This window comes from Choristoneura fumiferana, chromosome 23 (genome assembly GCF_025370935.1).
Source record: "Choristoneura fumiferana chromosome 23, NRCan_CFum_1, whole genome shotgun sequence".
Taxonomy (NCBI): domain Eukaryota; kingdom Metazoa; phylum Arthropoda; class Insecta; order Lepidoptera; family Tortricidae; genus Choristoneura; species Choristoneura fumiferana.
The window spans coordinates 7276535-7303665 of record NC_133494.1 but is presented as its reverse complement, the minus strand read 5'-3'; the positions used below and the strand labels follow the sequence as shown (position 1 = coordinate 7303665).

General features: G+C 34.8%; 2 protein-coding genes across 2 annotated transcripts; both read right to left on the bottom strand.

Annotated features, from left to right (window-relative positions):
* Window positions 1-2513: 2513 nt before the first annotated feature.
* LOC141441043 (uncharacterized) lies at window positions 2514-6149 on the bottom strand. The gene is made up of 2 exons (XM_074105669.1): window positions 3707-6149; window positions 2514-3429 (listed from the first exon to the last, which is right to left on the bottom strand). Exons 1-2 carry the CDS (start codon window positions 4161-4163, stop codon window positions 3245-3247), a joined length of 642 nt encoding a protein of 213 aa, XP_073961770.1. The 5' UTR covers window positions 4164-6149; the 3' UTR covers window positions 2514-3244.
* A 92-nt stretch (window positions 6150-6241) lies between these two features.
* On the bottom strand, window positions 6242-24843 carry LOC141441045 (UPAR/Ly6 domain-containing protein bero-like). Its single transcript, XM_074105671.1, has 4 exons — window positions 24716-24843; window positions 9190-9269; window positions 8170-8287; window positions 6242-7608 (listed from the first exon to the last, which is right to left on the bottom strand). The coding sequence occupies exons 1-4, from the start codon at window positions 24774-24776 to the stop codon at window positions 7382-7384; spliced, it is 486 nt and encodes a 161-aa protein (XP_073961772.1). The 5' UTR covers window positions 24777-24843; the 3' UTR covers window positions 6242-7381.
* Between the last annotated feature and the right edge of the window lie 2288 nt (window positions 24844-27131).

Below are 27131 nucleotides of genomic sequence, written 5' to 3'. Positions count from 1 at the left end.
ATACTTAAGTACTATAAATTTGATTTAAGATTGTAATCCTATCTCTTGCTTTTTTCGTGTTGAAGTGAAAGTGACAGATCTAAGTGAAGTTCAAATATTGGGAATTCAGTGAGTAGACCCAGCACTGTCTAGCAATAAAAAAAAGTAAATAAAGTTACTTTGTCTCACGGAGTGAGCAAAATGCGATTTTGCTTATTGATTTTTATTAAAATAGCAAAACCTGCATGTTTGAGCGGCTGAGGTGAAAATGTTATTAAGTTAATAGTTGTTAGTAATTTACCTATATGATTACACACATTGTGAAATGATAAACTTTGTTTATTTATATATTTGTCTCTTTGAATTAATAGGATAAACTCGGGAACTACTTACTGAACTTATTTTAGACATTATTTTACAAATTGAAAACTGCACTATCTTGGGGTGTGGGGGGCAAGTTTATGCTATTCTAAGATCAAATTCATGATGAAAAGCTGGCTCTAGCTAGAACTTTTAGTTAGTTAGTTAGCTTTATCACTAAATATTTCCTGAGTATCGATTTTTAACTATAACGTGGTGGCCTAGTGGTTTGGCCCACGGCCTCTAAACTCAAGCAGAGGACCGAGGGTTCAAATCCAGGCTTGCACTTCTGAATTTTCGAAATTCATGTGCGAAATTACATTGAAATTTACTACGACCTTTACGGCGAGGGAAACATCGTGAGGAAACCTGCACGAACCTGCGAAGCAATTCAATGGCGTGTCAAGTTCCCAATCCGCACTGGGCCCGCGTTGGAACAATGACCCAAGCCCTCTCAATCTGAGAGGAGGCCTGTGCCCAGCAGTGTGAGCTTGGCATACTTAAAGGAAGTAGTAGTACCTATAGTTGATGTTTATTATGATAATACAATAATGCTAAAAGCACTAAAAGTGAATTTATAAAGACATTCCTCCTGCACCGTCTTTATAAAATGTGTTATTGTCAGCCGGAATTCGGAATGCCCTACATTTTCCTTTCCTTGGAAGGAATTGCAATTTTCCTGGGAGTTATCTATGTATTTGATGCATTTAAGTTGTCCGCTTGATATGTAGGACGCGGCCATGCACGAGGCTATTGTTGCTTCTCAGGAAATTACTAAATACTACATATATATCTAAAATATGACATTAGGATATGTCTATTCTAATTGTATTTAGTCTCAATGGGCATTCGCAGACTTTATCATGAAAGAGAGTTATTCTAATTAGGCATTATGTAATTAAACTAAATATTTGGTATTACGTTCTGCTAATTTGAGAAGTCTGTTTTAATATCAAATACATTATTTTGACCATTACGTTTAGAATGACGTGAGACGATATCGAGTACAACGAACTGGAACTATCGCGACAAACATCCAATTTTAATTATTATATTGAGGGGAACCGATTTAGCTGATAGGATAGTTGAATAATTTTGTTTCCAAAATGAGATGAGTAGGTTTGCAACATTTCTAATTTTCATTAATTGCTTGGTTTTAATACTTATAAGAAAGAAAGAAAGGTTTATTTTGGCTGCTTACGTACCACCTAAAACTAAGACTAAAACTAGCACTACATAAAACTATGTTACTTGGTGACGCGGCAGGGTACCAAAAAGGGTCTTCACTCACATATATATCCGTGCAAAATTACAGCTTTCTAGCATTGATAGTCCCTGAGCAAAGCTGCGGACGGACGGACAGACACACAGACAGACAGACAGACATGGCGAAACTATAAGGGTTCCGTTTTTGCCATTTTGGCTCCGGAACCCTAAAAAACGATCTTTCCATGTTCAAGATCAAGGTTTAACTGAGTAGTTCATCAAGAGTTAATAGACGTATTTATAATTTTAGATACATGTAAGTATACCTTAATTGCTTAACTGCCATATTAGGTACGATAAGCACAAGAACTTATCAAAAAAAAAATCTTCTTAACCTATAATTACAGAAAAAAATACAGAGATGTCCACTATCTTAAGCGCAGTTTAGACCTGTAAGAAAATTGTACAATTTGCATTAGGTACAGTACAGTGCGGTGCTCGATTGATTGTTTTTTGAGGATCGTTTCAATCTCTTTCACTATACATCACTATACAAGGTGTTAATTAAATAACTGAAAACATCAGACACCCCAAAAATATTTTTTTATTGTAAGTTAGTTGATTACGGTTATTTTTTAATACCTTCATTACTTGTATTTTAAAAGATATTCGTGTGTTTTGCTAAGTCAGTAATTCTACTACATTTCTAACTCTACACTCATGATTTGTATTATTTTGTCAGTTGTGCTTTGACGTTTTTAGAAGAAAATCAGACAGTGGCAGCAACACAGTGACAGGTTCGCAGGTGGTAGGACCTTGTGCAAGGTCCGCCCAGATTGCTACCACCATCTTGCTCGCTAATCCTGCCGTGAGGCAGCAGTGCTTGCACTGTTGTGTTTCGGCGTGGAGAGTAAGACAGCAGGTGAAATTACTGGCACTTGAGGTATCCCATCTTAGGCCTGTAGGTAGGTAGGTTGGCAACGCATCTGCAATACTCCTGGTGCTGTTGCAGATATTTATGTTTGGTGGTGATCTCTTACCATCAGAAGACCCACTTGCTCGTTTGTCATACAGTCGAATAAAAAAAATGGCAAAATATCGAAATAGTATGCAACTTCGCTAAAATATTTAACTGAGGTCTGCTGCAGTCGTAACTTTTAGATTGGGCACGATAAAAAAGGGATTTAAAAACAAAAACACAATGACTAAAAACTTATAAATTAATCTTATGTATTTAAGTATGTATTTATCTATATAAGTATGTTTACCCGTTGTCTAGTATCCATAGTACAAGCTTTGCTTTTAGTTTGGGACTAGGTCAATTGGTGTCAAGTGTCCCATGATATTTATTTATTTATAAACACTGTGAATCACATGCAAGAAATAACGGAAAGTAAATGATTTGAATACGCACTACAATGCTCTTATTGACACTTGGAGATTAATAATTAATTATTGGAGGGTAGGTACTTACACAAAATTAGCAACGGAATCGTGACCCTGGGAGTATCTTTTATCGTTTTTGCTATTACTAATACAGAATTGCAGTGATGGTTTTTGTCCAGCTAGATCGGGCAAGAGTAAACTAAAGTATGAAACAAACAGTATTAGCCCCTTAAGTCCGTGATACGAAAGTAAACTAGTAACGAAAATAAAGTGGACTTAAAAATAAATGAATCGTAATAAAATATTTAATTTATTATTCCTTAATGACTAGAGTTAGGAAGACTGCGGCAAGCAGGACTATTGAAGAGGATTTCATGGTCCAACCACTGTTACATTTGTCCGTGTTACAAAAGCTGCAACCTGATAGACCGAATTGTTCACAAGTCTCATTGGTGCGGCCCACAGCACAACCTCTTATGATTACGTCGCTGTTGTTCACTGTTAACATAAAAAATATATTTTAACTAATCATTTTATAGACTAACACTCATATATGATTTTATGTTACAGAACTGTCAAAACTACCACACAACCTTTTAATATGACAGGAGATGGTAATTATGTTGATAATTCTCATGAACATTTATTTACTTATTCATTAGTATTCGATATTGTAGAAATTTATTAAACGTGGGTGTTATGGGCATAAAAAATATTTAGTTTATCTCAAAACATTGAGTCCAAATTATGTTTACGTAAACAAATAATTTCTTACCATGAATTTTACCCTGGAAACATTCATAGGTGACGTCAGCCCACTTAACTCTTCTTAGTGACGTTTCAGCCGTTAATAATTGATTTCTTAACTCCGTAGTGTCAGTCGCAGCAGATGTATTAGTCTCCGGTGCTGTAGTGGTTGTTGTTGTGTTCGTTTCTGGTGCTCTTGTAGTAGTTGTTGTGTTTGTTTGTGCGGCTTCTGTAGCTGTTGTTGTATTCGTTTCTGGTGCTAATGTGGTTGTTGTTGTGTTCGTTTCTGGTGCTCTTGTAGTAGTTGTTATATTTGTTTCTGGTGCTAATGTTGTTGTTGTTGTGTTTGTTTGTGCTGCTTCTGTAGTTGTTGTTATATTTGTTTCTGGTGCTAATGTTGTTGTTGTTGTGTTTGTTTGTGCTGCTTCTGTAGTTGTTGTTGTGTTTGTTCCTGGCGCTATAATTGTTGCTGTTGATGAAGCCATTGTTGTTGTCGAAGCCGGCGTAGTTGTAGAAACAAGAGAATCACAAGAAGCAACGTATTCATCCTTTATTTGTAAACAATCATAGCATACGTAGCATTGTAAACTGTTTACTGAAACAACAATTTAGAAATAAATAAATACCATACCATAACTATTCTAAAACACTAACCTACTTTTATTTCCAAAATTAAACCGCCGAAAAAACAGAAAAGCAAAAAATAATAAATATTTTTTATTTAACCTTAATCTAGGTACCAGTTTGAAGACGGTGCCTCAGAAAGAGCCAGGAGGAGTGATAGAAGCCCACCAGGTAGACGACTATTGGTATATATAAATATTTTATATTTTTTTCCCACCCTTAGAATAGGTTTTTTTTGGCCAACTCCGAGGTCCTATCCAAAAAATAATAATTATCAAAATCGGAAAACTGCAAAAAGTTATGCGTGGTCATACATTACAATCAGTGAGTGAACAATCAAACATCTCCAGTTTTCCTACCCTTAGGGTTAGATTTTTTTCAAAATTTCTATAGGACTTATTTTGAGTAATTCCCCCCTTCGAATAAAAAAAGAATTATCAAAACTGTAAAAAGTTATGCATAATCATACATAAAAAATACCGGGTGGGCCCTGACGTAACAGGAGCAAAAAATTAAAACACAGGTTCAGCTACTCAAATAACTACTATAGTTCTACAACTTTAAAAAAATAAGTAAAATTATCATTATGTTTATTCCAAACAAATTAAATTTCACAACAATAAAATGGTACAGAGATTATTTGAATTAAAACTTAATAAAAGTCACGAACCTTTAACAGTTACACTTAAAATTACAGAGACTGTTAATAATATGCTTTCACCATGGTTGCAGCCTTAATGCACTTGTGTATTTATCAGCCTCTGTGTTGAACTGTGTGATCGAGTGCATCGATTTATAATATATATTTATATGATATTAAAATACATGATGATTAAGTTTTTTCTTTTAACTGGTAATTACGTCAGGAAGCCACTTTTCAAAATGGATCCTTCCAGTTTTCATAATTATGTTTCACTTATTGAGAACAATAAGAAACACAGTAAATAAATAAATGAAGCGATATTTTTATAAAGTATTGAAGTGCCCTTGATTATCTGTCCCAGTTGTATTTTCATCAAATCATCACCATCAAATGTTGTTTTACGTGACAGACACAGACTGTCACAAGCTCTCTCTCTCTACTCTAAAGTCAGCTATAGGTATCGATGAGGGAAAGAGAAACTGATAGTAATAGAGGTAAAAATAAAAGGGTTCCGTTTATCATCCTTGGAGTACGAAACCCTAAAAAGATTAAATACGGCTAGACTAGACCTTACGATAAAATAGTCGTAGATCAGAACGAAAAGGCTACAGTGCAAATGAGACGGCTATGAAAGAGCATAAACAATATTTGAGACGAGAAGGTAATAAAAATATTATTTGTTTTTTATTTATTTAAGTATTTGAAAATTTACCTTACCTATGCCTCGAGAGATTGTAGGTAGGTACTCCAAAAGAAAGTAAGTTATTAGTAATCTAATACCTTTAAACGAGCAATTCTTGTAATATATATAATATATATATATATATATTTCGGGGATCTCGGAAACGGCTCCAACGATTTCGAAGAAATAAGGTATGTACTTACCTATAGCTTTTCGGGGATGAAAAATCGATTAAGCTTGGTCTTATCTATGGGAAAACGCTTGTTATCGAGTTTTAGCCCCAGCGAAGCTCAGTCGCCCAGGTACTAACCTGTTATAATCAGGGAAAACTCGGATTTTTTTAAATGACATTGCACGCTTTAATGTTACTTACCTACCCTGTACTCGTATGTATTCGTTTTTATATGCTACTCTAGAATTATCTTTTAAATGTTTTTTATATCCACCCTTTTCAAAGATAAACAAGACTGTTGTTTTGATTACAAGTGGCTGATTATACATTTACTGGAACTGACGAAACACGTTAGCGTTCTACTTGTTACTTCTCTTATATGAACAAACGTAACATAAATACACACAAAAGTACTCACGGCAATGAATAAAAACACATAAAAGTGGATTTATTTTTTATTGAAAATAAACTTACAAGGACGGTCCTACCTAAACAAATACCATGTACTTACTTATCATAAAATGCTCAGTATGGTCCTAATTTTAATTACAAAACCGTACACAAATCAAATAAAACGTTTTACCTAAATGCCTTCAATTATAATTTTTGACACCACCGTCGTTTAGATTCTAAACTTTAGAACAAGTAACAGTTTTGGTTTTCAATAAATTAATAATGATTTGATTACATTTACCTATTGCTTTTTATATATAATATTTTTGAATTTTTTTGAATAGTAATATGTAAATGAAGTATTTCATACACTTTACATACAGAATATCTACATGAGATTCATTTCACTTGTGAGGGGGGACAATTGTTACTCGCGTCCGCTGGATTAACCCACCGCAACCCTGTACGTGTCCCCTGGGTGCTAAATGAGTAGCGCCTTTATAGGCAAGAGGCAACCAGAGTTAATGTAGTTTAAGTGTTTTGATCTAATGCCTATATATGTAATATGCCATACGATTAAATAAATTTCACTTGTTTCAATACCAGGTACTTATAGACATTAAGCAAATGTTTTATATCTTTAGCAACATTATGTATAATACATACCATACTTTTATATTTATTGTAAGATTACTTTAACTGTTATTGTGAAAATGTTTATTATCCTATATCTACTCACGATGTTAATCTATACGTAAAATATTTTAACAAACATTGCAAAATAAACAACAATGATATTGGACAGTCCTTTTCTAAAGGCCTTATGTTTTCATTTTAAGTCTTGTCTTTAAGAAGGATTTTGTTGCTGCGCGGCATCAGATTGCCAGTTCAAATAATGTAGATTATTTAAATTTCCAAAATAAATTTCAATCCTTTTTTAAGGTATTTATGAACGTAGTGTTAGTTTTTTTCTTTTAATTCATCCCTTTGGGGATAGGTGAAGGAAATGTCATCCATACAGTCATTAGGGATGTACGGCAACGTATAATTGACAATAGATCTGATACGCAGCAATAAAACCTCGTTTGGCACCCCCAAATGCAATGGCTACAGCGCTCAGGAAGCCTTTTGGGTGCTTAAGCTAGTGCTAGGACCAGAAGCTATCATTGTTTGCTTGCAACCGTTTGTATTATTGTTTGGCGTATAGGTAAGAGACGAGGAGCGCGAGACCAGCTAGAGGGAGAGATGAAGCTATAGAACCGGCGGCGTTGCATTCGTCCTTGTCACACACGCTGCAGTGCTTAATCTGCCTGTTGGGATCGTGGAACAGCTTAGCAGCGTTTTCAATGATCTGGCAACTAAGACCCAGGTTGTGAGCGTTGGCTTCAAGGCACGTTCTGGCAACTGTTCCGCTCTCTGAAACAGCGAGAATTACTCCAATAAAAAAACAGCAGTGTTACGGACACGGTCGTGAACCCGTCATAATGATACATATTACAAAATGTTTACTGCGTAACAGATACGACACTTGCTTGACAACCGTTATATTCACCCAGCAGTAAGACTACCGCCGATGGTTTAAGTAAATTGCAGATGCCTTGAGATGCCTACTTTCCTAGCAGTTTTACGTTAGTTCTCAACTATTCTAGGTCTTTTAGGACAAAAAAGTTACATTATGGTGCTCAAATTACCACTGCATTATCAATCCCCAAGTTCCCTCAAGAACAATAGTTTTTTTTATGTACTTAGTCCATATTTTAAGTAGTAAATGTTCTGATTTGCATGTTGTATGCCATTCTGAGTTTTTGAAGATATTAATAGAAAGAAATTATGCTTTAAAATGTACCTTTTGTTAAAGTGTATCTTTAAATTTTTGCCAACTACCTATTTCAATAGTTAAACCCGCAATTTCCGCTTAACGGAAGCGTTCAAAAGCAACTTGCGCTGGGTTTGAGATTATTTAAGAAAAATACTTACGCAGCACAATCTTGTGGCAGAATCTTGGCGCTCCAGCGGTGCTGTCGGCCATGTCACGGGGGAGAATTGAATTGAGGAACAGCCTGTTGTAGTTGACAGACTCTTGCGTTTCGCAATCCTGTGAACAGACGGGTTATTTGAAGCATATTTACTAATGTATATAAATACACTGAGAAAATGTTATACTAGATAATATTTTTTATCTTTATGGGATGTAGTGATTACCTTTAATGAGGCTCCCGATGTTTGGACTCAAACTTCGGTAGACTGAAGAAATTTGCGGGTGGATGTCGAAGGTAATTATGTTGTCGAAGGTAATAACATACCTATCTAACGTACACATTTAACTGAAGATTATATTTTTGAAAGAGTTTGTATTCACAAGACCGTGAACGCAAATCATATTTATGACAATATGAGCCAGGTTTATGTTATTCTGAGGGGAGACCTGTGCCTATCAGTCGGCCGTATATAGGGTGGAATGATGATGAAAATGAGCAAGGTTTAAAGCACATTTATTTCTACTTTTGATAGCTGTAAGTGTATGTGTACCGAATTAGTCCGAGTTGCTTCTGCAGAGAGTCTTTATTAGAGTTTATTCAATTTAAGGAAAGGATATTATTAAACGACCAAAGGAAATGCTCAATTTAGTCATTTGTTGGCCAAATTATTTACCTAGCTTAAAACTACTCGTACATTATTTAAGAAGAAGTGCATTCCCCTAAAGTCGTAGGACTTTTTAAATATTTATCATATCCTAATGGAAATAAAATTCTATGATACCAAACTATGCACTTGCTCTCACAAGTTTTTTTTCTACCAGGTGGCAAACCTAACAATTAAACGAGTAAAATATGTGTATAAAGAGAATTGATGATTTAGTGAAGGTTGCAGGATCGATGCGAGCAATGCAGAAGGTCATTGTGGCGGTCTTTGAGGGAAGCCTATGTCCAAACAGTTGACGTCTCTCGACGACAATGATGAAGGCGAAACTAGGCGAAGTTTTAATACTTAACGTACAACCAAAGCTGTCCTCGGGGGCGACGTTGCACAAGCCGGGTCCGTTTGGGAGTTACACTGGTAGCAACGCATGCATGACCCTGCAATAAAGAAAACAAACTTGATAAGTTTTAAAATATGACAAAATAGAAAATCACGCTCACTAAATACACTAGAATGGATAAAGATTTGAACAACTTTCGGAGAGCATAGCTCCTCAAATGTTGAACCTTTTTGAACTGTTTTTTTATCAATTGGTTATATACTTCATTGTGATTTCGTTTAAATTACAAATATACATAGTTATAGTGGAACATAATTAAATGCAAATTAACGATGCAATAGGCTGTTAAAATCATAATATACCTAACCATTTCTGTCTTTATCGTAAAAAGGCCTGTCATCGATTCTAGCATCTTTTCTTACCTTACTCATTACCTACAAGGGAAGGTAAATATGAAATAGTTTTCGAACTGATTTTTAAATTCAAATTTCTGTTATTCCAATAGATTACACAACTAGATGAATTTAATATAAATCATCAGAACCATTATAACATTTTAAAAATGTTTACTCTATAACCATAACTATAAACAACGAATCCCATCATCCATTTCCATCTCTGTTCAGAGCTCACAGTTGCTTCTCATCGCAAACTGTTACTTATAAATAACTGTTCCATTTATCTGTGACTGAGCTCTATTTTTAACCAGGAATGTTGAACCATCACCTTACTGTAAGAGCAGCACGGTTGAGTTTCAAAAAGCAACAGAAACTAGGTTTATGAGAACTGTTCATTAAAATTAAACAGATTAATTGTTAAATTTTTATAGGCACGGTTTATGTACAACCGCGTATCTATCGACCCGCAATGTACGATAATAATGCACGACCTGATAAATCATGCTCCAATTGTAATTTTCTTTGCGAGCTCTCAGGTAGAAGCTCAGAAGGTATCTTAACCGCACCTTATACCGCGGTTTCATTCAATTCATATCCCGTGGGAATTTCGTAAAAAATATCTATATTCCGTTTCAACGTTATAAACGTCTTAGTAATTACATCTGTCTAGATCCAAAGGATTGAGCAGGGTACATCAACTCCCGAGAATCTGATAAACATAAAGTTAATCAGTTTTTACCACCTGAAAAATTATTAGAGATTGGGGTTTCATACTTCAAGCGGACAAAAAAAAACTCGTATCCATCTGTCAAGAGTTGGCACTGGCGGGAATACTTGAAACTAAACCAAACCCTATACTTCCCATTTACCTAAAACTATACAAATAGGTAGGAAGTATAGTCACAGGACAAGTAAAGAAAAAAATCCGAAAATCGTTGATTTGTACCTATAATTTTTATTTTTGTAGATAAAAAGTTACAATTACAGTTCCAAACACACACAACAACAAGACCAGTCATCCAGTCAGGCACGACTGCATATGGCTATGGAATTTTTCAGCTGCGTAGTTAAATCTATCTGTCTCACTCGGATTTATTTCTTTTAGAGCAACTATTGGTGATTTCATAATTTTAAACATGATCACCTAATGTTAAATGAGGTTGTTATTCTAAAACAGCTGTTCATTCATTAATGACGAAGAATCTATTTTGAGTTTTCTTTTAGGTAAAGCAATACGTGACAGTAAGGGTCTAGTTTCCATTCTCAGCCTGTTTACATTTTTCTATGGTTTTCTATATTGTCTTAATAGAAATATAAATGGTATCAACAGTTTCCCACATATGTCTAGGTGTATGAGAGTAGATTAGCCCATGACTCAGAGCCCTCCTGTAGAGTCGACGCTGATTAGTAAAAATTGCTCAGTTCAAGGTAGGTAAGGACTAGTTATCCTATTATATTTGACACAAATATACCAGTATATATTTCGTCACCGTGATACGTATTTTTTTAGTTTAATTCTATACCTATAGTATTTTGTGTAATAATGTCACGAATGTTTTTTCTTTTTTTTTCTTTCAGTGCCGTGGAGCGAAAATTTTCGTAAAACAACCAGGAGTGAAATTTTTAAAATACAGTGTTTTCCTTGTGTTTATGTACTGCTTACTATATTTTGATGTTCAATAAAGAGTCATTGTATTGTATTGCGTAAGGGAAGCGTGAGTTAGATGTGACTCCAGATTTTTTTAAAGGGAGACACGGGGTATGTCATTTTTGAGTAGAGATGACTAACAATGTTAAATTAAATAAGCCTAAATATCCAGAATTAAAAATCCCTTTTATAAGCAATAGAGATTAAAAATAATATTTGCGAAAAGCTAATTTTTACTGATTCAACATTTTTAATTGAAGATTGCCAGAATTAGTTTGCTCTGAAGTGATAAGGCTGCAGTTATTTCCTTCTATATTTCCTTTATCTTTCTTTTATCTGTATTGTTAACTAAGCGGTGTTTGATATAAAGACATTGTGTTGGTTATTGTAAAGGCACTAAGTTATAAAAGACAATAAGCATCTTGATTTCAACTATAATATCTTCTAGGAAAATGACAGCAAGGCAATTAAAAATGTGTGTGTATTAAAAACTACACTAACAAGTAATAATGAAGCAGTACATCCTTATAATTTACTTGTAATTGCTATACTTATTTAAATAATCACTATGATGTCTAACAATATACGCTACCTTGAATAGCAAATATAACACAAAACTTATTCTATTCTATTCGACGGCGAAAAACCAAGACAAAGTTATGAAAGGAAAAGTTATTTATTTATATGAAATCAAACATGTCTGAAGACGTATGGAAGCATGCGGAGAAGGCATTTGGAAAATTATATTATATTATGATACAACTTTAGTTGAAAGACAAAGAAAATGAAGTAGGTAAGTATGTCATTGAAAGGTATGCACGAATTAAAAACATACAATGGAAGAAGATACTAAATTTATCAACATCAATAAAAATTCAAACAGAACTGAAGAACTTTTATTTGTGAACATAGAACGTTACTTTTGTTTTGATCTTCCGTTAGTGAAATATCGCTTTTTATCTGACAAGCATAAAGAAATTCTACTTGTTTCTTTTACCGTGGCAGAAATAGTCGAGTCAAGTGAACAAACAATGCGATTACTAGTCACAAGTCAAATTTATAGCAATGTTTTTGTGGCGCTAACTATTGCGGGCAAATACCGATGTGTATTTTTCATCTGAATTTCAAGTTCGGAAGTGGTTGGGGAGATTATCTCTCGAGATGAATGAAGTTGGGTATTATGTTACATTAAAAATGAACAACTTTTTTATACGTTTCCCTAAGTGTTTTAATATTTCTCCCTAGAATTAAGTGCACAAAGGAAGTTAAATACGAACCTTAAGTATCTGAATAAGAAATATTTTCAACCGACTTTCGATCTTCGACGAAACGACGAACGAACGAATTCGTCTCTATGTTTTTTTTGTGTGTTTGTTACGCGATAACTCCGCCAATTTGCCTGGACCAGATTTGCCGCATCTAGGTCAACATGAAAATCCATGGAAGAGGCATATGTCCAGCAGTGTTATTTTGTTCTAAAGGACATACTTCCGAGGTGGTCCCATTGTCACCAAGTCAGGATTTGATGATGGGATCTTAAAGAAATCGAGGGCAACCCTCAAATTTTAAAAGCACATTCAGAAAGTATCGTTTGGTAAACTAGACCTGATGAAGAAGACCGGTACCGGTACTCTGTTATAACATAATATAACTATGCCGTGGTTGGTTTTTTTTTACGTACAAATTGTGGCAAAAGGGCATTTATATCTACCGTTGTACAAAAATTACTTAGAAAAAATCGTATCAAAACGGACACATCCATACAATATTTTGGGGAAAAACATTATCATGGAGTGAGTCTACCTCCCAAATTTTGCTGTAATCGGAGAGATAAACTCAGGGTACCATGGTAGATAGATAGGACTGCAGGTTGTCGACATTATCGTCACGTAGTAAGTAAGTAATAAATACAATATGCAGCGATAATTCATGCCTAAAATAAAGAGAAAGTGAAATTATTACGAAGATGATGAATGTTTTTGTTGACGTTTCCGTATTGCCTTATAATTCTGTGATATTTTAAATTTAACTGCCAATAGTTGTAGTATGTTTATGTTACGAGTCTATTTATATCGCGTCGAACGTGATATCAACTCACGGTCTCACCTATATGACATCATTTGTTTATGCCGAATCTATATTAGTTGACAATGGCTAAAATAATTTTTTTTTTAATTATCCTATACGGTTCCACTTCTAATTAGAATTATAAGATATAAAAAAAGTATAGAAAGTCAGAAATGCACGTGAAAATATTACTACGAAAACACCGATAAAATCTAGAAATTCTTTGTTATGGGTTCAATGCTATTTTGTGAACAATATGGTTAAATTTAATAAATTAAATACTGTAAGTTACAAAGTACATATTTATTTATTATTCTTGTTTGTTTTTGATGCAGTCGGTTAGAAATGTACCTATGGGTAAAGGCAATCACAGTTTAAAGCCCGTAACAAATATATATTTTTGATAGAAATAAAAAATATATAAGAATAGTAGAGGCAAGTACGGCATTCGTTTGGGTCTGGTAACGGCCTCGTTTCTACTACAGTATTGATAATGAACTTGTAGAGGTACAGAGTTTGAAACGTGTTAAGAAATTGTGTTGTGTTTTTTGGTTGAGCCTGTGTAATACATACCATGTTGAGAGAATATGTGAAAAGGGGCGGGTTTCTACGTGAAAACACATAAGTCGCACGGACGTAGCTGTCTTGCACTTGTGGAAAATATAAAGGGTTGCATTGCTGTAGTTCATTTAAATCTACAATAAACTGTAATTCTCCGCTATCTATGAGTATACTGTACTAGAGTACAGTTAGGTGTGTAAACTAGTATGTTTTCTCGTCACTTACGATGTCGCATATCTAAATATACTCGTATTATGAACGTGCGCAAGCCTTGCTCTTTCTCGTTTATAATGCCATCCGTCCCTTTTCCCCTAACCTTCTGAGAAAGAGACAGACTCTACTAGTTGTGCATTGACAAAGGATTACGCAATCTTAGACCAAGAATGTCAGGCCCTGTTGGGCAGCAATTTATTTCGTTTGAGATCATGGTTGGGATTTTTTATATTATGTTATCTGTATTTTGCAAGTTCTGTAGTACCTAATTCTTTTTCATCTCGGCGCTTGGACATATTCGACAGCAGCCCACAGGCCTTCTCTCAGAAAAAGAGGGCTGTGTACTTCGTTATAAATTTTATTTTCATAAGATAAATAATAATTGAAACATGTAATTACTTAAATTTTCAAAGTTCAAACTTGTTTTGGAGAATATTTTGAAAGACCGTTGCGCTATTATGGAGAAATATTATTGATGAAATGAAGAAAACATACTTTGTAGGTCTGATTCTAAGGGTATAATCTCTAACCTACTTTTTTTGTTTCAGTTTTTTATGTACTTATATTTAGGTAATAGTGTACAGCACTAAGGAACTTAATTAGGTATTTTTTCTAGTTATATGAACACGTTACTACTACAGGTAGGAGAGAACGTCATTATTTTTTTCCTAAGTTTACAACAATGTATCCAAAACTGACGCCACGAAACTTACGTCCAAGCATAATAGTCAACTTTAACTTTCGCTTGTCCAAACTTGCGTAGCAGATTGTACCTATCTCTAGTTAGTTAAGTGTGTCATGTCAGTACCTGCATAGTACTGGCTTGACGATGACGTACCCTTTACCGGCCTCCCACTGAGGCCAGTGCAGAGTGCTGACATAATTTCACAAGAGTTGCCTGCTCCGTGTACCTACTCAGTATACTCCACCTTGTTAAGGATAAAAAATAAAGTGATTCCGTAGGCCTTTAATGGAAGGCTCAATTTATAATGATGTCATGAGAAACTTCTTGGAATAGAAAACGAATATTGCCTTGATTCAATCATGAAATTTTCTTGAGTTTAGTATCATAACACATAATCCTGCTGTCATCCTACTAGTATTATAAATGCGAAAGTTTGTGTGTGTGTGTGTGTGTGTGTGTGTGTGTGTGTGTGGATGTGTGTGTGAGCTTGTTACTCCTTCACACCAAAACGGCTACGGATTAGGATGAAATCTGGAATAACGCATAGGCTATTAGAAAAGTAAAGTTTTGTTAAAAGTAGCAGTTATCCGCGACTTTGTTTGTAAATAATTATTTTTTTAACGGTATCCCGGGATAACAACCATCCTTATGGCCTTCTCATGGTTTGAAAATATCTCTGTAACAATTTTTATATTTACTTTCTCAATTATTTGCAAGAAAGTAAGGAAGCCAAGGTAAGGATATTTTTTTCGTCAAAAATTTATTCTAAAACCTCGCTGTGCAAGAAAAATGTATCAAGTGATCTACAATGTATATAAATTAAAAATAAGTTGCCAATACTTAATAGCGTAGGTAGGGTGATATACTTTAAATAAAATGGGACAAACTTCGTTGAACTTTCGAGGTCGGCATCGATGATAAGAAACGGCACAAGGTATTCGTAAAAAGTTTTTTAATAGATTCACCGGGTTGCAGGCGAGCGTTGAATTCCACAAAAACAGGACTTACAAATCCATTAAAATTCAATCTAGAGCTCGCAGGCGAAGAAAAGTGTCTTGAAATGCTAGAATTTTACTTTATGTAACCTTCTCTCTTCGACATACAGGGATATTTTAGAATCTTTGGGGGCGAAAAATGGAAGTACTCGTAGCAACATTTTTATTGTATTCATTTAAATGCGTGGTATTTTGAAAAATTACGAAGCCCTTTTTCTTAGGAGCAACGCGACTTGGCGGCGACATGTCGAGCTAAACTCGATTTAAGACGTCAGTTATCCGGTACCATATCATTTAATATGAGTGAGTCTCACGGTAGTTTCATGTTCAAAATTATAAAATTATTTAATCCTTATGCTCGACTCGGTCGACGATAAAATTAAATAAAGAAGTTCAGAATCTACGCGATGTTAACTTTAGACGTTTCATCATCGATATTGTGATTACGTGTTTCATTATATTTTTAAGGCATCGCGTCATTCTTGTGACGTACCTTGGGTCCTGACTAAACCCAAATGAACTGAACAGTGACGTCATGTTTTAAAATAATTGCCAGTAATATTATTTAAATCATAGGTTTAACGTATCTTACTTACTATCCATGACAGAATTAGCAGCTGCGTTTCTGACGCTCGCGATCGCTATCAAATGACAGTATTTGTATGCGAAATCTGTCATTTGATTGCGATCACGAGCGTCAGAAACGGTAGGCAATACGGCCTCTGATCGTTGATACGAGTACGAATGAAGTCGTAGGTAAAATAGCTGATTAATAATAAATGGATGCATTTCCGTTTTTATAGTATCTTTAGAGTTCCGTTTCTCAAAAGGAAAATGTCCACATAGGATTGTATGAAGCTTGCTCTTATTACACAAACAATAAGAAAAGTTAGAAAATCTTTGTTTGTCTGACTGTCTGTCTATGTTATTACTTAACGATCCAGTACGACCCCACAATTTGCTGAGAGGGTTTTCAAAATGAAATCTAAGATGTTTCGTCTCTATGAGGCTGACATACTTAGTCACCTAAGTGTACTTAAGCCTCGCCAAATATAAGATGAAAAAACATGGTCCAGTAATCTGAAAGCTTTATTTTAAACGAAAAAACCTGCTAATGAGCAGCTTAATCTTGACGCTGCATTCGGCTTTACTCATAATAGCAGCAATTTACAATGTTTTGTTTTTTACACAATTTTTGGCGTGTGTCCAGGAACGTTGCTCTGAAAACGTATTCCCAAATAATTCTTTTATTTCGGAGCAATTATGTGATTGCTATATTTGAGATGATGACCAAGAAAACCAAGATGGGTTATGACGAAAAATGTCCTAGATGACGAGAGTCTGAGATTTGTTGCTATAAATGGTTTTACTAGTAGTAGAGCTAACGTGAATAGAACACGGAACAGAAAACACTAGTTTTTTCTGTTCTGTGTAATAGAATGAATGAAACTAGTATCACGACATGTCAAGTTGTTAGTGATATCCTTATACGATACGGTTTATTTGATTTAACTTATGAATTACTTTTACTTATCGTATGTCCTGGAAATTCGTTACGACCACTTCTTGTTATCCGATTGAGCTAAAATTTGGCGTCCTTGTTAATCCGGTGACAATACAATAATCTGGCTGAGAAAATCGTCTCCGCAGGACGAAAATAATCAACAATTAATGGCATTTCATCGTCTTGAAGTTTGGTACAGAAATGTATGTAGTTTCGGTGTCAATGCCATTACAGTCAACGAAAAGTAAATTCAGCAAAAAAAGCTTGAATTAAAAGGAAATTTTTAGCAATTTTTTTTTAAATTTGGTTATCAAAATTTGCAAGTTATCAAAATTGCACAATGTTTTAAATAAGTTTTTTCTTATAGCAGTCAAATGAGACCAAAACTATTTAAAATCACAAGCGCAAATGATGTTTTCTATGCTTACGAGCTATATTCGAAGTTTTGGTCAGAGATCATAAAATGGAACATCAAAATGATTTCGTCAAAACTTTAGTCTAACAAATACCGACGAACCAACCTCCGGGTCATAACCGATTATATACGTCTAGTAAGTGCTCTATATATTAAATTCCACTAAACGGGCTGAGAAAATACAAAATGAAGTAACTGATGCCATTTTAAAATATGTCTTCATGGAGATTTTGGTTCTCAGCGCAGTGTGGTCTAGTTGGTTTCTACCTTGTAGCTTATAAATTATTCACAGGACAAAAGAACTAGACTAATTTCTGTACTCCCATCCATAGGGGCGAAATCGGAGGCATAATACAATCGTTTCGTATAAAAATGTTATTTAGACAAATGAAAAACGAAAAAAAAACCTACACGTGACTCTGTTATCACTTTAATGGAAGTTTAATTCGATCTCTATAAACTCAGAGTTCGTATCTAGTGCATTTTCAAAGACAAACTCTTACAGCTAACATCAATACATCATTGATATCTTATTCAAAACTAACGATAGGAAAAATATTATTACAATACAATACTTCCACAATGACATCATCAGATCATCAGAAGGTCTTAAAACGTGTCACATGAATCGCATCATTCACCTCAAGGCACGAGAGGCTATCTTCGCAAAGGAAAAACAATAGATGAAATTTTCCCACAACACATAAAAAATAATGGCGTCGTGAAATCAGTATGACGGTCATGATAAGATGACTAACATTTAACATTGAATTCAACTGTAGTTTTATTCAATAAGCCTTTTGTTCCGTCTACGCTTTAAAACTCATTGAAACGGATTACGCGTTTGTCTTTTTTAAACCCGACGACGTGCAACGTATTGAACCCTTTGCAGGTTTCATAGTCAAGAACAAAAATTGGAACTGCTTGCCGTCGAAGTATAGATGTATCACCTGCATTAATACCTGCTTCAGTGGAGCGTGCAAAAATATCTGATACGTTCTACCGGCCCTAGAAATACTCGTAAATAGTTGTATCAGATATTTAGTCACACTTTTTTGAGTCAGATATTGGTGCGGTTAAGTACTGTTAAAATCAAACCAACTGAATCGTGACCCACTCTGGAACGTTTCTAACTTAGTAAGTACAGAAAATTTAAGTGACATCGAACTTCTCGACATAGGAATTCGCCATGAAATTTACAGTGAGAAAGTTTCACAATGAGACAAGAATCAATGGTTCAATACTTATTTACTTTTGTAAAATACGAGTAAGTAGTAGGTGGGCTGAAATTGCCACTGAGTGGGTGCCACAGGATGACGATGAGGTAGATCCAGGCGGTGATGGCGGTATGATTTATTTAGGTGTGTTCCTTGACGACAATGACCGCTGGCTGGACACCGTTTAAAATTAGAACGATTGGATGACATAAGGGGAGACTGTTTAGCCCAACAGTGAGCACTAATTGAGGCTAGGAAGAATAATAAATATGTTTTTGTTATAAAAACGTTTTCAATACTAGTTATTTTCTTTTTTACGTGCATTGTCATCCAAACTACATTTCCGTAACAAATTTCAAGTCGATGCTATATACCGTTGAAGAGGTCCGTCCTGACTACCTGAACCCCCAGAATATCACCACCAGATTATTGTCTTGTCACCGAATTTACATAAATGCTAAATTTCAGCTCAATCCGAAAGTGGTCGAAAAATGGTTGATATCTTTTTAAGCCACAACTTTTAAAGTTTCAGTAGCCACTTAGTAAAAGCTTGTCAAAAGTAGCAAAATAGCCAAAGAATTTGTCATGTTTCAAAATGTTACTGGTATCAATTTACGAGTATGCACATGTATACATATAATCAAAAACGTTAAGAATCTCTGATTATGTGATATTTTCTTAAAGCTTTTTGTGTCATCAGTGCGACAGAACTACAAAAGTTTACCTTTTTTATCTTCACCTATTTACATTACTCACTGTTTAATAGTTTAGCAGGAAGACGAACAAAACAGGTCGTCAATATCGCATTTATGGGTAGCGTTAGTCATGCGTAGGGTATGGATGCCTCTAGCTATGCTTTGCCAAGCAACGTGACATGATATTGTAACCTTCGGTAGCTACCTACCAAGTACTAAACAGAAATGATGTCAGCCAACATGAATAAGGCCGTTTTCACGTCATAGTGTCAATTAAAAAAAAAAGCAAATACTCATGAGTTTTTGTAATGGTTCAGATAAATAAACCTCATGGTTATTTGTCTCTCTCGCTTAGTCATATTGCTTGTAAGTGAAACAGTATAGATGTCCTTGACTATGGTTGATAGAGCTTTTTTTGAGAAACAATTCCCTTCAGCAAAAAATAAACAGGTAGATGCGTAACAACTTTTATATATGAATTTTCGTAAGTATTTTGGCACTTAAATATTTTTTACTTGATGTAGGTACCTAACCTACTCAATTGTTGCAACGGGCTAACACATTTCGAAAGGAACTTTCGGTAAGCGAAACATCGCGGAAAAAAACCTATATTTTTCAGTGAAGCCATTCTGTGAAGTACGTGAAGTTTCCAATTCGTATTGAGCCCGCGTGGGAACCGAAGTCCTAGTCCTCTCATCTTGAGAGGTTCTTTGCCCACCGGTGGAAAAAGAACTATGTCATAGGCCGGATATAAAGACAATACTCTAAGCACATTGTGTTACAGGCGGATTATAACATTATACCTTAATGCGCAGTAATTTACAAAACCTGGATATCTTCCAGCTTTGTTAATTTAAATAAACACATTTTAAAATTACTTGGCTTAATTAGGTCTTTGATAAAAATTTAAATTACTCAGGATACTGAATAGGTGTCATACTCGTACTTAAAAACCAGCCAAGAGCGTGTCGGACTTCGAACAGTGTAAGGTTTCCATACTAAAATGTGGCAAATATTCATTAGTCAGTTTTAATCAACTATTTCAAATAAGCTAAGATAGTTTTCCTTTAAAATTCGTTTAATAGACTACCATTATAATTATAACATTGATAAGACGAAAAACGAAGACAAGATACTGTTTGCCCTCCAAATATAGATAAAAAACATCGTTTCTTATCCAGATATTATACATTAATGGCACCACTTAACGCTCAATTAGACATAGGTATTTACTCCTTTAATTATAGTAAAGTTAAGATAATTCTCCAAACTGCACTTCAACAAATATGTCCTATGAAGATATAGAAAAGTTATTGACGGTACTAAAATAAATATAGATAAGTTAATTAGTTTATGTTAATAGTTAGTTAATTTTATAATCACATTATATTATTAAAATTTCTTGCTTGCTTTCTTGCATTATGAGCTTTTAAATTTTTTCAAGCCCAAGGCTTAGCTAGTAAATAGCAGCCTAAGGTATAAAATATACCTAAATTTGGAAGATTCCGTATAAAATACGAAATTCTTTGAAAATATCACTTATTTTTTTTGTAATGGCTACGGAACTCTATTTTGGGCGTGTCCGACACGCTCTTGGCCGGTTTTTTTTCTGCTGAAAAAGGTTGCCTGGTCTGAAGTGATCGCATCGATCTGAAGCGATAAGGTCGCCTATGCTTACCTTGTAATTTTCTCTCTGTGTTTTCTGTATCGCTTGTTGTGGTGTTTAATGAAGAGTCGGTACTGTATTGTATCTTGCAAAAAGATCCCTGAATCCAAAAATGGTCTCAGCAAATCCTACGTGTCACAACTACCCTATAAACTATCCCACCAAAATGAATGATTGTTTTAACCTTATACAGGCCTATACCGTAAAGTTTCATCGCGACTTACAAGTCACTATTAATTGCAGATTGATGGCACCAGAAGGCGAAGATTGTTTTATAGAACAAGGCCCAATTCCCATAGATTTCTTTAGATTGTTTAAAGTACCTTTGAATACTTAGAAAATCATCATACCTCAGAATTGAATAAATGACAGATGAGATTTAACAACAGTAATCATGTCTTCAGCCGTGGTGGCCTGGTAGTTTGACTTTTGGCCTCACAAGCAGATTATCGTAGGTTCAAATCCGGGCTCTCTTTTCTGAATTTTTCTAACTCCATTTGAAATTAAGCACGAGCTTTACGGAGAAGAAAAACATCGCGGGGCAAACCTGTACAAACCTGCGAATAATTTCAGTGGTGTGTGTATAATTCCCAATTCCTACTGGGCCCGCGAGGGAACTTCAACCCAAGCCCTCTCATCCTGAAAGGAGGCCTGTGCCCAGCAGTGGGACTTATATATGCTGTTATGATGATGTTGAGAGCATGGTCTCTACATATAAATTAAAGCGCCAATTATGATTTCTAGTGGATGAAAAAGTTCTTTCAGTATAAACAAATCTTATTATCTGGCATTCTAAATTACTTGTACTTTACAACCATTTCTTTAGATTCACCTCATATAATTTGTTTAGGTACTTCCAGATTTTACTTAACCTGTCATCTCTATTATTTGATTCTTAGTCAAAACCGCTTTCACATCTGCTAACTTGTGAAGTTAAACGAAACAAGTCACAGTTATCGCAGAAATGAATTTCACTCGCCATAAAAACATAATAAAACGATATCCTTAACGCCTTCTACTTAAACCAAATGAACTGCAAACTGTTCCACTAGCTTAAGCAAATACCTGTCCCCAGAAGCAATGACTTCACCCTCTGTGCTACCTGTTATTATATTGTCCTATACTACTTCTGAAAGAAGGGTATTTCGCCTGTTTCATTATAGATATGTAATAAACATGATTGCATAGTTTAACGGACGATTGGATGCCTTGTAATAATAAAACTAATACTGGGAATCTGTCGACCTAGTTGACTTAGCTGTTACTATGTAGGTTGTCACTTTTATTAAACGAGCTGTATGTAATAAGTTAAGTAAGTACTTAATCAAAGAGTAAGAAAGGTTCTATAAAATATAGCAGCTTATAAATATGATGGATGACATACCTACCTACCTAATTGTTTTAAAAATTAACGGGGAGGATTATATCTTACAAGCTTCTATTAATCTTTCATTGTTTCTTTGTATTTTTATGGACAAACCTTGGAGGCCTTTAACCCACTTTTTGCGGTAGGATTGACTCGTACTTTGGTACAGGTCAGGTACACTTCTAGCTTAAATAATATGGGCGGCAGTGATGCTTCCCTTCAGTTGAACCGCATGCTCGGTTTCCTCCTCTTATATGTAAAAAAACATATCTGTGATGACATTACTGATGCGGCATCGGCTTCCATTGTTTGTGAGCTACACTAAACCTACTAACCAGTTTGTTTTCGAGCACCTAAAAAACCACATAGAAATGAGCAATATTTGACGATATCTACAAATAGGTGCTTCAGCGAATTCACATTTCATATTTCAACGGTAAAGTTTCTCTTCTATTATTCTGGCTATTCAGATGCAGATGAGGGATTATTTCGCCCTAGATTATACGAATAGAGCTTTCTCGGATAATAATAGAAAGGTGATAATGCCGTGTCATAACTTGATATTGAAATACTGCTACTGTATTAGTGCTGTATAATATATATAATAATGAGAAGTTAATTCAAGTTCGCCAAACATTACAAGACATTATGATGTTTAGGTATTTGTTTAAAAGTGTGGGTCACAGTTCCATACTGTGCATAACGTTTAAAACAGTTCAGTTCAGCTATCCCAGACCCCGCGTTATCAGTGGTGCAAATTTAGTGAGATCGAATCATAGGGTTGTCATTAATCTTTTTTTTTTGCTATATGCATTGACATTTGCTTAGGTACCTAAATAATTGTATCATGTTATTATCTGTAGGAGAAAAATACCGAAAACTTGATTTATTACAAATCTACAATCAAATAAGCTTATGTATTTGAGTTTTTTTGCCATCTATTGCGCAGTTATACTAAAATTGCGAACCATTTCCGCGTCGCATTCGGTATATTTCCAGTTTTGCCATTAGCTCCGTTTTAAACTGAGAAAATTTAGCAAGATTACCCATTACATTCATAATAGTAACATCCTACATATTTAGATAAATAAATGACAAATATGTATATGTATTATAGTGTTTAACAACCAAATGAAACCTTTTTTAAGCCCGTTATGTATGACTGTTTTTTTTTATCATCAAATAGGTCTATCAAATTATACAAGTTAAAAATATTAATGTAATATTAATGTGCGGTGCCAACCCTAGTATTTTTAATACATTTTCGCCACTGATAACGGGGTCTGGACTTAACAGTTTTTAACTGTAATAATAACATAAACAAAATTAAAAAGATATTAGAGTAATTAAAAAGCAGAAAAAACAACTAAGTTTAAAACTGAACTGGCAACTATAATGTTTTATATATTCTCTTAATCTTAGCTAGAGTTTATACTTTACCTTTATCTTTCAAACCTATTCTCTAGCAAAATCATGACTCTATAGTAGTAGTCACATAACTTAACTTCATAAGACTTGCGCGTCTTGATTTACTTTATTATATTTATAAATATTTTAGAATTATAGTCTGACTGTTCAAGTAAAAAAACATTTTTTATTATCTTACATATCTACTCTGCCTACTCTTTAATCCAATACCATTCAATCATTAATTATTTAAAGAAAACCCGCCTTTATTTACCACCTGCAACATTTTAAAACTTTGATGATCCCTTAGAAACTTTGTATATAACTTACGCAGTGGCCTAAATAATCTCATTCCTAACAGTGTTGCTAGCTTTAGCAAGCAGTGTCGTAAAATGAAAGCAAAGTAGGTACGTGGGAAGAATACAGCAAAAGAAAAATGTTAATCCGTTCACATACGGTCGTAGTATTTATGGTAACTGTCTAACACACTTTCCAAAATATTACTGAGAAAACGTGAATATTTGTAACATTATTTTTAAACTAACTTAGAAAACTTTGACCTCTAGAGAAGACTAAAAATAAATGATTATTAAAAAAAAATACTGTAATATTATTTCTGCAATAAAAACACTGGCAACTTACGTTTCTCGAATCCGTTATATTTAAAAAACAAAACACGATGTATTTAAAAACAAATCGAACGTACCAAGTTCCAATAGGGCCAGCACGACGGCTAGACTCAACACGGTGACACCACTTCTTGCCATTTTTCGAGACAAATCACGGGATGCAGTGTACGAGTGGACTCTCACGAATGTTAAGCAAGACTGAGACGAACCGGCGGCCTCCGCCTCGGTGTCGCCGCTCGACACATTTACGAGTATGCCCTCACATTGGGAAAATTATGGACTGGTTCATAGACCACTTGACTTGAATGATGCTCATTTTTACCTGCTACAGATTTGACGTTTGGAAAAGTTTACTAGACCCTTACACTGTTTTGTTTATTGCGAACGATCTTGTGTCATTCGCCCTATAGGTACTTACGTATAAATAGTGCGTCACTTTGTATAGATTCGTGGGTAGTTGACCGTCCTATAAGAAATTAACAACAAGGGCCTTTTTCACTACCCATTGATAAATTTTATGTGACATGTAAATGTGATTAATTCGGACAAAACAAACAGAGACGGCCACCGACGTTGCTCAAAGAATTAGTTCGCTGAAGTGGCGTTGGACTGGCCACGTCTGTCGCAGGACTGATGAACGGTGGAGCAGACGAGTCCTCGAATGGAGTGTTGTTGCGCGCCATGGAAGAGACCTATGTCCAGCAGTGGAATGCTGTAGGCTGATGATGATGATGATGACTTTGTCGTTATCACATCACGTCACAGATATCTATAATGAGTGGTAAAACAGGCCCTGTTTTATAAAAAGCTTCGGCTCGCGACTTCGTCTGCGAAAATTTCGTTTATCGCTATCCCGCGGGAACTATGCAATTTTCCGGGATAAAAACTATCCTTTATACCTACTTAATATGCTTTCAAACTATCTTCATACCAAATTTCATTTAAATCGGTTACGTCAGCAGTTTAAGCATAAAGAGGTAACATACAACAGACATACTTAACTTACGTATTTATGATATTTATATTAGTAAGGATAGGCCAAATTTCAGTTACGTTTGATAAGTGCACTGAAATTTCATCCTCACCTATTGGATTGCATGCGATAGTACGAGGACTTCTATGCAGTGTTAGAATTTTGTGCAACTTGGGTCCAAAATTTGGTTGCAAGTTTTTATTTTTTTTACAAGCTTTTTATTAAATTTCCCATCAGATGACCCGCTTGCTCGTTTTGCTCCCTCTCACAATAAATAAAAATGAGGCAAATTGAAAGAAAAGCTATTATAAATACCTCATTTCATTCAGCATACATTATCGACCACGTGTTGTTGGTTGGAATTTACTTTAGTTTGAGTCTATCTTAACACCATTGGCCTGTATCAGTCCGCCATTGTCATTTCTCTATCGTCAAAAGCCTTAGCTTAACTCTATTAGTATTGAACAGATCTAAATTGGCTACGACCAGAAACACATTAGCAAAATCGATCCTTGCAAAACTTGGATGTTAGAAAATCATGTACCTACATCTTACTTTGGTAGTATTTCTCTTCCCTGTGCCTACTTGTCGGGTGTTGGGCATGACTCTATCAAGGATACCTAACATTTTACCTAATAGGTACCTATAAAATTAACCACTAGATCAAGAGTTTACATTTATACGAAACCGTTTTGTTAACCGCCGGCGCAAAAAGAGGGGTGTTATAAGTTTGACCGCTATGTGTGTCTGTAGCACCGTAGCTCTTAAGCGGGTGGACCGATTTTTTTAATTTTATTTTTTAGTTTTTCATTTGAAATTAGGTTTTCTAGCAATGGCTGTGTCTATATGTTTGTAGCTCTTTCACGCCAGAACAGTTTGATAAATTTGCATAAAATGACACACGGATATTGTGTAATTTGGATTATACGTGGGTTACTTTTATCATATAAAATTGTGTAAATGCCACGGGATTACGATAAGCGAAACCTAAGCTAACAAAGTAAACGCAAATAAATTTTGAATTCGACTCTCAACAATTTAGAGTATTTACGTATAAATTTGTTAGAATACAAAGTTGTAGAAGATGACGTGTGTATAATTCAATCATATTCCGACTTAATTTGAAAATGTTACTTTAACTCATTCATTCCTTGCTAAAGCATTAACCACCAAAACCTCCTATGAGTAACTGACATTTTTGATCAAAAATTTTTTTTTCGATTTCGTCATTTCCTGTAAATTTTTGGCATGTTTGAGGAATAAAAGTTTTGACGTTTAATCTTCGATGTGAAAAAAAACTTAGTTAAGATAGGTATTATTCGTTCAGCTTCTTTACCTCATAAGTCCTTTGATTACAAGGCCAGTAGTTAAAAGTGAGCGTAGGTGCGGCATTTTCCACGTTTAGAAACGCGTAGTACTAAACCGGTATCTTGCCTTAGCCGCGAATAGTATACATACAAATGATAAACGTAAAGAGTTAAAATCTTAACACGTCTTTTTTTCCGGTTCTATGTTATTAT

Excerpts from the sequence above, each read along its gene's own strand:
- LOC141441045 (XM_074105671.1), bottom strand. The coding sequence starts at position 24,776 with ATGGCAAGAAGTGGTGTCACCGTGTTGAGTCTAGCCGTCGTGCTGGCC. Across the intron at positions 8,288-9,189 it reads CCCCGAGGACAGCTTTGGTT|GATTGCGAAACGCAAGAGTC; the intron begins GTACGTTAAGTA and ends GTCTGTTCACAG. Across the intron at positions 7,609-8,169 it reads CTGCCACAAGATTGTGCTGC|AGAGCGGAACAGTTGCCAGA; the intron begins GTAAGTATTTTT and ends TCGCTGTTTCAG.
- LOC141441043 (XM_074105669.1), bottom strand. The coding sequence starts at position 4,163 with ATGGCTTCATCAACAGCAACAATTATAGCGCCAGGAACAAACACAACA. Across the intron at positions 3,430-3,706 it reads TTTCCAGGGTAAAATTCATG|TGAACAACAGCGACGTAATC; the intron begins GTAAGAAATTAT and ends TTATGTTAACAG.